This window comes from Artemia franciscana, chromosome 5 (assembly GCF_032884065.1).
Source record: "Artemia franciscana chromosome 5, ASM3288406v1, whole genome shotgun sequence".
Taxonomy (NCBI): domain Eukaryota; kingdom Metazoa; phylum Arthropoda; class Branchiopoda; order Anostraca; family Artemiidae; genus Artemia; species Artemia franciscana.
This window is the reverse complement of record NC_088867.1, coordinates 28,590,838-28,603,120: the sequence shown is the minus strand read 5'-3', so window position 1 is coordinate 28,603,120 and position 12,283 is coordinate 28,590,838. Positions and strand designations below refer to the sequence as shown.

The 12,283-nt window shown below is 34.1% G+C and overlaps 1 protein-coding gene across 10 annotated transcripts in view; it reads right to left on the bottom strand.

The window, feature by feature from the left end:
- LOC136027220 (receptor-type guanylate cyclase gcy-27-like) overlaps positions 1 to 12,283 on the bottom strand; it is a 117,448-nt gene that overhangs the window by 64,929 nt on the left and 40,236 nt on the right. For 9 of the 10 annotated variants that reach the window (XM_065704256.1, XM_065704260.1, XM_065704261.1 and 6 more), the window contains 2 exons: positions 8,021 to 8,146; positions 4,165 to 4,404 (listed from right to left, as the gene is read on the bottom strand). In XM_065704256.1, coding sequence (XP_065560328.1) covers positions 4,165 to 4,404; positions 8,021 to 8,146 — 366 coding nt within the window. The remainder of the gene's footprint in view (positions 1 to 4,164; positions 4,405 to 8,020; positions 8,147 to 12,283) is intronic. The other variant, XM_065704265.1, reaches the window with a different exon arrangement.

Sequence of the window (12,283 nt, the reverse complement as noted above, 5' to 3'; positions counted from 1 at the left end):
TTATTTTAAATCCCGACCGGACCCAGTGTCATTAGGGGGGGGGGAGTTGGGGGGACCGGAAATCTTGTAAAAATCTCGGTGGGAAGAATAAGCACAATGCTAAGACCAGATCTGGTGACATTGGGGGAGAGTTGGAGGGGGAAAACCGGAAATCTTGGAAAATGTGAAAAATTGAGGTATCTCTATCTTACTAATGGGTGACCGGATCTTAATGAAACTTGATAAATATAAATATCTTATGTCTCAGATGCTCCATTTTCAATTTGAATTGGATCCGGGGACACAGGGGGCTGGAGGGGAGAAATAGAAATTTTGGAAACCGGAAATCTTGGAAAACGCTCAAAGTAGAGAGATCGGGATGAAGTTTGATGGGAAGAATAAGCACAAATTTTAGATATGTGATTGACATAATCGCAACGGATCCGCTCTCTTTGAGGGAGTTGGCGGAAATTTCAGTGATTTGGCGAGTTTGGTGCTTCTTGACGTGCTAGGACGATGAAAATTGGTGGGCGTGTCAGGGACCTGCGAAAATTGACTTGATAACAGTCGTTTCCCCGATTCGACCGTGTTAATTCGGAAAAAAAAAATATAGAAAAATTGAGGTATTTATAACTTAAGATCAGGTGACCGAATCTTAATGAAATTTGATATTTATAAGGAACTCATGTCTCAGAGATCTTATTTTAAATCCCGACCAGATCTGGTGACATTGGGAGTAGTTGTAGGGAGAAACCGGAAATCTTGGAAAACGCTAACAGTGGTGAGATCGGAATGAAACTTGGCGGGTAGGATAAGCAAATGTCGTAGATACGTGATTGATGTAACCATACTGGATCCGCTCTCTTTGGGGGAGTTAGAGGGGTCCAGTGCTTTGGCAAATTTGGTGCTTCTGGACGTGCTAGGAAGATGAAAATGGGTGGGTGTGTCAGGGACGTGCACAAATTGACTTGATAAAGTTGTTTTCTCTGATTCGACCATCTGGGGGTCTGAAGAAAGAGGAAAAACTAGAAAAAATTAGGTATTTATATACCTAATATATTTGACAGCACGGGACTGGAAAGCATTCATAGAATTACAATCTGTTATGCCAAGCCAACGAAACGATTTAACATGGGGAATACTAAAACATTCCCAGTACAGTGATTCTGAACAGTTATTACCGTCGAAAACAAGAAAATTGCACTCATCAATACTTAGGTACAGGCCAATATCGCAAAAAGCAAAAGTAACTGCCTTCACTGAACGGGCAAGGCCAGACTCAGTTTGACTAATCACAAGAAGGTCATCCGTATAAGCTAGATATCAGATATCAAATGGTCCTAGTAGGAACGTAGTTTTTTTGATAACTCATCTTCGATACAAGCATTAAAAATGTATGGAGAAAGAAAAATATAGGGAGAAAAACTCTCCCTTGTCTTACTAAGAAACGACAAGGAATATGACCAAAATAAGAATTATCTAATGACTTAAGGCGAAGGTAAGAATGGGAGTACCAAAAACGAAGCGCATGTATTACCAACGGATTTACTCCTCTCTGGCATAATGCTGTCCATGCTTGAGTATGACAAACACTTTCAAATGTTTTAGACAAGTCTAGGGTTGCAAAATGGAGTACGCGACGAGTGCGATGGGCATCTTTTAAAGAAGAAGTCAAAGAACGGTGAGCATGCTGACAGCTTATCCCAGATCTAAAACCAAATTGATTATCATCATTTAGAGCAAGCTCAGTGATATAAGTTAGTAGGAGGTATTCAAAAAGCTTACATGCTACCGTAATGGGCCTATAAGAACTGCAAGAAACTGGGTCTTTTCCTTTTTTTGAAGTGACGTGACGCTACCGCGTAAGAATGGATTGGGCACACACGAACAACGATAATTGAAAAACAGTTGGAGACGAGATACCAGTTCAAAAGAATTAAGAACAAGATTCGAAACACTAATCCCATCAAGATCTAAAGATTTGGATTTTAAGCCCTTAATGCCTTTAACAATAGCCGACTTTTCAACTGGAATCACATTTCTCTGAGATAAACGAGACGGCAAATTTTTTTTTGATCAAACGTGAGAAACGCTTATGCACTGTATAATGAACTTTCGAAAATACTTTTGAATAATGCTAGATCCAAGATGGACGAAGTATAATATCTGGAAACTTGGCAAAATTTATCACTTTTCGCCACTCACTGTTACTTTTTGGAAACGTTTCACCGGAGTAACGAACGGCGCGAAGATGGCACTTATATTCTACTTTTGGCTTTTGTTTGAGATCGAACATAGTACCCCGAGAAGGTCGACCACAGGCAGACCAGATTCTTTACCAGAATTTGGCCTTATTCTTGGCTTTTTTCAGCATGGTGATCACACTTCCAGATTGGTTTTGGGTATTTCGCCTGATACGGATCAGTAGGACGGCCACATCTTCAGCTTGCTTTACACATGAGATAATGGCAGGATAATAGCGATTCAAATCAGCACAAGCATTGTCAATAATGGGGTGTAGAAACGGAAACACGGAAAGAAACACATACGGTGGACAGTAGAGCTCCAAGTATATCAAGGTAGTGAGGCATGTACGCAATAGACCAATCACGTTTTTCAAACTACTTGTGCGACAGTGATGGTTGGCCAGAGCATACGTCAGAAGCAACTGTAATTTCGAAATACAGAGGTAAACGATCATAATATCTCTCATCTTCATCAACATGTACTGCTGAAGTTTGTAATGAAGGAGAGCAGATTCAGTGGTCCAAATTTGAGACAGAACCACTACAGTGGATATATGTAAAACTGAGTTCTTTCGTTACGACCTTAGATGCGGAGGGTAGACACTGAAAAATCCCTTCCTTACGTGTCGAGGAAACGGCAATATCACAGTTTAGGTCGCCTATAAGCACCCTCTTGTATCCCTGACACTCAATACCAGATATGAGAGTCTATAATTTGTTGCAGGCATTCGTATAACTGGAGAAGGAGGAAACAGATCTTCTAGTCAAATTTTTGACTAGTCAAAATTGATAGTCAAAATTTTGAGATAACCATCTGTTGTTGCATCGTAGCATCGTATTTGAAAAGTCCTATAGGTATGGCTTTGGGGATGTCATGATTCCCCTCCCCCAGAGCCTCTAGAGAAAGAGCTATAAGCTCTGAAATTTTCCCATAGTTTATCAATAGTATTTGTTATCGGAAAGCATACAGACATTTTTTTGCGGGGAAAGAGTAATTTCTGTGGGTGGATATTTCTCGGGGAGAATTTTTCAAGGGGAGGCAAGTTTTCTGGAGTGAATTTTCCCGGCAAAGTTCTGATCTGGTTGAATTTGCCAGAATTCCTGTTCAATTTGTTTTCCTGTGCAATTCCTATCCTGTGCATTTATCTTACTTTCTCTTTGGCGTTTTAATTTTACATGTGAACATGTTCTGGTGGAATTGCCCTTGCGAAATTTTTAGCGGGATTGGAGTTTCTGGGGGGATTTTTTCGTGGGGCGGTGCATTTTTCATGGGAGAAATCCTCCATGGGAGAATTTTCCACGAGATACACTTTCTGTTGGTATGGAATACCCGGGGAAATTTTTTTGACGGAGGGGATTTCCGGCATGATTTTAAAACAGATCAAAATTAAATAAAAAATAAGTATTTTTTCAAATGAAGGTAGGGAGAATTTTCTATGTTGATTGTTCGCAGACTTCCCCGTATTATTTGAAAAACGATCGGGAATTGAATAAAAAAGACAAAGCTTTTCAATTGAAAGTAACGAGCAAAATTACAACTTATAAAAAATAGAAATTATTCCGTATATAAGTGGGTTGTCCCTCCTGAATGCCTCACTCTTTGAACTAAAGTTTTATTTTTGACCAACATCTTCAAGAGCGACTCTTGAGATGGAATAAGAAGCTTTTTAAAGCTACTAAAAAACTTTAGTACGAAGAGTCAGGGATTGAGGAGGGAGCAGCCCTCATAATATACGAAATGATTTCTATTAGTTCTAAGTTTTAATATTGCGTCTTATTTTCAGCTGAAAAAAATATTTTTTATTTATAATATATAGGCCACACTGTCCAAGCCGGACTGTACTCCTGTCTATGGACAAAAACTAGCTATGAGTGTGGACAAAATATCCAAAAGCAATTCCCAGGTAATTACAGCCTGGCTCGCGCAAATAATACTCACGTTATAGACATATTCTGAGTGTGCTGGAACGTTTTCATAAAGTTGGCATAATCACGAAATATTAATGGAGAAAACTGTTGAGATGCATTAAGATAGTCGTAAGCCAAAGAGTCAAATCTCACAAATCTTGCGTAGCTGTAAGCAGTTAATCTTCCTCTTCCAAAATAGTACAACCCATAGACAATGGATATGGAGAAATTTTCTATGCTTTTGATTATGTACTTATAAGCAATCAGGTTTCTAAAAAAAGAAAAAAAAATTGAAAATTCAACTGCATATATTTTTCATCTAAGCAGTCAAAGAGAAATATTTGAAGCCAAAGTAAAGTCATTAACTTGTAACGGTAATATCGCAATACATTCCAATTTTTATAGGGATAAGAAATAATGCAAGGCGTTCTTAGATATTTCAGATGACAATAATCTGTTCGACAAGCGTTTAGAAACTCAAAGATGGGACCTACCTTTAACGAAAGTACTGAGAACCGAGTTTCGCTTGGTGAAATGGATTTTAAACATAAGAATAGTGTCCGGCATATCCCCCCCACGTAGATGTGCGTGTCCCCGATACGCTGATTTGCGCAAAATTTTCTTCTGTAATTTAATTTTTTCTCAAAAACAAAGATACAAAGGGGAAGATATTCTTCGAACTCCATGGTTCGATTATCCCCAGTCATAATTCCTGGCAAGTACAGTGGCCGTAATATTTTATTCTAATTCCAAGTTTAATATGATAAAGCCATGGCGTTTTTAAAATGACAAAATATAACCAGACCCAAAAGAAATTTTGCACGTCTATAGAAATACTTATCTAATAATGAAGAGTTCCAAGATGGATTATAAAATAGTTACCTTGTATAGAAAAATCATAATTGACATAAAGATCAAAAGAATCCGCTTTTTTGTAATTCTAAATAGATAAATTCATTGAGCTACAAAAACGTGGAATTTGTAAAAAAAAAAAATTCCAGAAGGATTACGGATGCTTGTATATTTGTTGTTGTTTTTTTTTCTTTCTTTTTTTTTTGTGGGTGATCATACGGAACAATGCCTTTGGGGATTAAGCGACCCTCCATATTCCCTGGGAATAGTACTGTAAGTTATGCAATTACTCTACGCTAACATATAGTAGGCTGTTTGTTATGGAAAATATATGGACAATTTTGGGGAATTTACCGCGGGGGAGAAATTTCCACTGACAGAATTCTTCGTGGAGAGGAAAGTTTCGGGAGGAATGTTTGGGAAAGGTGATTTCGTGGCACTATTTGACAACAGTAAGAAATTAAATTTAAAAAAAAAATATTTTCAACTGAAAGTGAGGAGCAACAGTAAAACCTAAAACGAACAGAAATTAAAAAGGAAAATTTAAAGTCTTGGAGTTATTTAAAAATACTCCTTATTAAAATTCATCGGCGCTTGTGTTTGAGCAGTCTTTCTTCAAAAAATGTGACAAAAATTCTCACTTTAGCGTAAAGAGGAAGGGAAGACGAAAGGGTACCCCTCCCCTTATATACAGAAATCTTTTTTTTATGGTTTTCAGTTTAAACATTGCTCGTCATTTCCAGCTGGAAAAACTGGCTTTTTATTTAATCAATGAACACAGATTTACTTATTAATCATTAACCAGGCAAAGTATGGTTCCTTCTAAGGCTTTATTTCTGCCCGTCGTAAGTTTTTATTTCAGGGAAAGGAGCTTTACTTGGTATATATATATATATATATATATATATATATATATATATATATATATATATATATATATATATATATATATATATATATATATATATATATATATTCATATTCATTTCGAATATGCACATATACACATTCATTTCGTCTGCAGGGGTTGATCTAGGTATTATAGGTAATGTTTGCCTGAAATCTCCCGCAAGCAATATTAATGTGCTGCCAAAGGGTTTCGAATTTCCTCGGAAATCTCGAAATGATTGCTCCAGGTCCTCGAGCGATTTTTCGTGTGCCATTGTGCACTCGTCCCAAATAATAAGTTTACATTGCTACAATACTTTACCCATCGGAAATATTCATATATACCATTGGCAATATTGCACGTGGGAGTTTCTGTAGAATGCAAATTCAGAGGCAATTTCAAAGCGGAATGAGCAGTTCTTCCACCAGGCAGCAATGTTGCGGCTATTCCGGACGACACAATTTCCAACGCCATATCATTTCTGATCGAATTGATGCCAGAATCAGTTTTATCACAAACGTTTTACCAGTACCACCTGGTGCATCCAAAAAGAAGATTTCTCCAACGTTGTTATCGACACAATGCATTACCGTATTATAAATGTCTTTTTGCTCAGACGTTAATTTATAAATATTATTTTGTACATACGACAATATATCAGTCGTGTTGTAACTTTGTTCACGATCCAATTCTACACATGTCGAAACAGCAGTGGTACGATTAGGTGAAGGCATTCCCAAATCCTGAAGAGGTTTGTTTGCCATACATAAGCACAAACTTCAATAATAACTAAAGTGTAATTAAAAATTTCTGATGTAAAATCAAAGGTCTTATCTAACGTCTCTAAACGTTTTTTATGGAGTATATCCTCGGCCATTTTCGATTTATATTTCTCCCATAACTCTGTAGGAGCTGAAGGATAGCACGACGTTAGTATGATTCCAAACAATGCGCGAATTTGACTTGGAGTTGACGTTTCGCACGGGTCATTGATGCAGTTATCCCGGTGTTGGTCATTCTCCAATAAATTCAGAACTTGGCATGCACTACGGTAAGTGTCATGTATAGTACCGTTTACAGTTCTCAAATACTCAAAGGACGTCGGACCGGGTACATTCACCAAAAGCAGGCGGAGAAAGAAGCATTCATGTTGATTGGGGTGAACGGTGTAGAGTCTTCCTATCACGGTATCTTTGAAGATGGTAGGTTGGCCGTCGACTGACTTACCCTGTTATCGACGTTCAAATGATTTCTTTTTAGCATTCCACGTGTAATACGAAGATACTTCAGTATACAGCAGTTTTTTGCAAAAGAATCATTTTGACATAACGAAAAGAAAGCAGTTAACGATGTATCCGGTGGATTCAGAGCTCTTTGTTGCGCGTTGGATTCCAAAAAATAAACACGTTGACCATTCCGTAAACGTATCGCTAAGTGAACAACAGCTGGACTTCGTTCATGTGTCGAAAATGATGAGCAGCTTCCTCGGCTGTTTCTTCTGCCATTGTAGGATTTAAACTAAAATTTCTCTTTGAATCGCCCCCTTAAATTTTATAATGACGTCATATACAAATGGCGTTATAATACATATATATATTATAACGTCATATAATGACCTTATAATGACATCATATGCGTACAAACCAACGAACATACAACTTATTCTTATATATATAGATATATATATTTATATATATATATATATATATATATATATATATATATATATATATATATATATATATATATATATATATATATATATATATATATATATATATATATATACATATTGTCAAACTTGAGCTTTTTTATAGTTTAACCTTGTATTGACAAGGTTGCCGCTTTACACATGGTTAGTTACTATTAATGTTAAATTTATTACCTGGAACCAATTGCGAGAACAGGAGAGGGCCAGTTGCTACATTCCCCTTTCCACTCTAGAGAACCAAATATATATATAACAACTGTTTAGAGTCCTAACAATCGTAAAAATACTACACGATATTAGCAAAAACACTTACTTTAGTTCTTAACAACATAGAAAATTAGTTGAAGGATTGCCTTCTCCTTCCCCCTCTTACTACTAGAATATCTGTAAGTGGTTTTGCCTAAATAAAATTACTTGTTTTCTGAACAAAATTACCTCCAAGCGTGTGTCGAGGAAGTGTCTCTTATTCTCGTTGACAGCTGATCAAGAATTAAATCGTTTGCAATGTTATACCATTCAATTTCCTTGATAGCTTCGTCGTCCTCTCTGTCCGTTTTCTCGCTGTAATTTGTAAATTTAAGTTTTGAGTCTAGTGGTTTCGAAAACAGTTTTTTTTTTTTTTAATCACTTAAAGGTATAACCTTTAAAGGTTAATATATATATATATATATATATATATATATATATATATATATATATATATATATATATATATATATATATATACATATATATATATATATATATATATATATATATATATATATATATATATATATATATATATATATATATATATATATATATATATATATATATATATATATATATATATATATATATATATATATATATATATATATATATATATATATATATATATATGTGTGTGTGTGTGATGCTAAACTGACTGGATCCGAAACACTTTCTTAAAAATTATTAACTTATCTCCAGTTTTACTGTTAATAACTTAAAGAATATTAGAAAAATCAGAACAACCCAAATGCCAATGGATTATTCTAGGTAAGAAAACATGGCTATGCCTTTGGGCTCGGTCCCTTTCTCACCCTTAAACCCAGCCATACAATGCTTTTTGAAAAATCCTCCATCATTAGCAATGAATTAGGCAAAAAACAGGTTATTTGTTATTCAATAAAAATAATACTCAAGGTATATGATAATATTTTGTTTAAATCAGGATTTTGATGAGTGTTCACTTAATACTTTATACACAAATTTAATTAAAAGCGATTTGACAAATTATTTAAAAATAAACCAGTAGTCAGTACCACCGAAAATGTTACTAAAAGACTTTTGAGATTATCTGCCAAAAAGGCACCACCAGCAATTACAATAAATAATCGAGTCAATCTCAAAACGAGCTAAACCTAAGAGAATTAGATCTGGTGTTCCCCGTGCCTTCTAAAAACCAGAACATATTTTGAACTTTACTGAAAGCAGTCCTTATTTCGAGCTATATGTTTGAAACACATAGTATATATAGTATTTCTCATAATATCTAAGAAACTCACATTAATAATAAGGATTACAGAAAATAAACAAGGGATTGTGGATTGACAGTTTAATATATATACCTATACTATTATTCATTCCTGAAAGCATTGTTAATTTTGGATTTCCTATGGATCAGGGAGGACCTTTCAAAAAGCACTATATGGCTGGGGTTATCAAAAACATGGCTGCTTAGAGTAGAACCAACAGAATTATGAGCACCACTAGAGTTTCAAGCTTTGTTCGTCTTTTTGTTGTTGCATTCATTTCTTTTCTAAATATTGATGGGTTCTACCAACAAAATAATTACCACAGTCATATGGTGTTTGATAAATCGTCTTTGGCAAGTCACTGGGTTTTTATCTTTACCAGAAATTAAGAAAGTCATGGTTTTAAAATTACTACTAAAGACTACATAGAGATTATTTTATGCACAAAAATTCTTTAATTTCGTAGTAATTTTTGAAATATATGGAAGATATATTATATTTGAGGGCTTATCAGAAACCCAAAGGTGCAGGCAGCTAATATACCATATCTACCTTAGTCCTGCCTATGGATGACATCAGCAAGTAATTATTGATCAGCAAGTGAAATGAATTATTTTTCTACAGAAAAACGTTTTTTTTGAAACAGTTGTGCCAGCTGTCCCTCTCACAGAGACTTTGTATCTGGACTTCACTGTAATTAGCCATGGTTCTCAAAATTTTTCGTTACTCCCACAAAGTAGCTTTAATCAAAAATCAACTAGAAGTCAGTACCAGTGAAACTGGTACTAAAATATCTTTGAGATTAGCCTTTGAGGCTAATCTCAAAGATAGATACTCAAGATTTGATCTAACCTTTGAGGTTAGGTGCCAAAAAAACATGAATAACCTATGTGGTTAGCTGCCAAAAAGTCATGAATAACGTTAAAAACATCTTTTTAATCTTAATTGCAGATGAATAAATTGCCTCGTTTCGTTTTGTTTTTATCTATTAGTTCTGGTCGAACTTTGTTCAAGTAACGATTTTGGAACAGTTTAAAATTTTCGTTTAAGTTAATAAGGTCGAATTTTAATGCAATTCTTATTATATTTATATTTGTCTTTTTGAGGAGGTCCAGAATACTGTATATATTGGTCGCTTGGAATTGTTTTTAAGGTTGTGTATAAATATATAAGGAATTGAATTTAACAATTTATCTCTGGAGTGAACCTGCGACCCTCTCTTCACTATAATTAACTTAAATAACCTTTTCAATAAAAGAAGTAGTTCCTGAGATATTGCAGATACACACTTTTAGCAAACTGTATGGATTTGGTGGTTTTTAATTTAGTTCAACTTTCCACTCAATTTTCCCTAAATTTTCCCTTTAGTACCCTTAGCGTTAGTAGTAGTCACAACAGACGTTATTGTTGTAATAGCAGTAATTGTAGTGGAATTGTGTTAATTCTAGTAGTAGTAATAGTAGCAAAAGTAGTAGTAGTAGCATGAAAAACTTGCCTTTTCGTCAGTTGTCCTCCCCCTCATCATTCCCTGAAAGTTTCAACTTAATAATATAAGCTATTCCTAAGAAACACACTTTTGACAACCTGAAAATTTTAGCTTTGAAAATAATACTGTTACATTAAGAAAAGGGAGGGCTAGGGGGAAATAAGAAAATGCTAAACATACCAGGGTCGATATCGAATTGAAACCTTCAGGAGAATGTAAAGGGGGAATATTAAATCAAATTCATAGAAACTTTTGAAGCGAGACTTTAAGTGTCTTTTAGAGACCTCCAAAGATATCCCAAGACACATATCCCATTAATACCTTATTTTGAATTCGTTTTTTGGTTTTTCCTCTAAAATTACCCTTCCTTCCGAAAAATGATGCTTCAAAATGTTATTAAATCATTTTTAGTTTTCTTATTTTCATATTCCGATTTTTTTTTTTCCGAATTTTAAAAATTCCGAATTTCCAATTCAATACAAATTTCCTATACAAATTCCGAATTTTTTTTTTTTTTTTTTTTTTTTTTTTTTTTTTTTTTTTTTTTTTACTGTAAAAATTCTTTATCTTATATGCAGACTAGAAGAATAGTATATTCTTAAACATTTCATACTTTAATACTTCATAAGACATTTTCTGCACTCATGTGTAATCTATTGTATTCATAAGATACATTCTGCTCTCATATGTAATCTACTGTATTATTATAATGAATTAACACTTTTTTTATTACATTTCTCTAATTGAGTCGTACATTTCACTGGATGAGAGCTGTTATAGAAAATGTTTAAGGATTTTTGCATTTAATATCATCGTAAAATATACTTTATTTGATTACATGTGCATGTTCATAGTATTCATAGTCAACACTTCCAAAATCAGAGGTTTTGTGATTCTGAAAAAAGAGCTTTCAGAGTTAAGAAAAATTCTGATGTTTAAAAAGATTTATATGTTAAAATAGAGTAAATATGGTACAGCTATAATATATCTATTCTGCTCTTATATGTGATTTATTTCAATTAAAAAATTTGATTGACATTATCTAGGTAGCAGACGCTTGTTTGAGATTTCTCATGGTCAAACTAAGAAAGTTGTTGCTATCATAACGTATTAAGTACATTCATATATGATATTCTGGTTTCATTTGCAATTTGCAGGATTAACAGACATGCTCATAGTACTTACTTCCTTCATTAAAACCTCTCAAAACCAGGGAGTACATTTTAGCAGACCTAAATCTGTGCAAACAGCTTTATATGTTTCAGAGCTTATGCGTCATATTAGGACCGACTCATTACGCTCATCAGATATATTGTGCTCCTGCACGGAATTTAATATATTTCTTTGGTTGATTAACACTTAGCTTTATCATATTTCCTTGTTTGAGACAACTATTGTTGACAGTTTTTGTTGCCTGAAAAGATATACACGTCATATTGGAGCGAATTAAGCACAATCACAACATATTTTCTGTCTTTCTTCGTAGGTTATTGTAGTTATTTGACTCAACTATTTCTTCCTTAATTAACATATCCTTGCTTGAGACTACCCATAGCTAACATTTTAGAAAATCAGAGCAGTCACAGACTATTTTTCATATTTGAAAAGGACTATTCTTGCTCAATTGTGTTTTTTTATTCTTGATCTTATCATTTTTTACAATTTACAGTTAATATTTGATTTTTTCCAATATTAGTGTGACTTACTTAG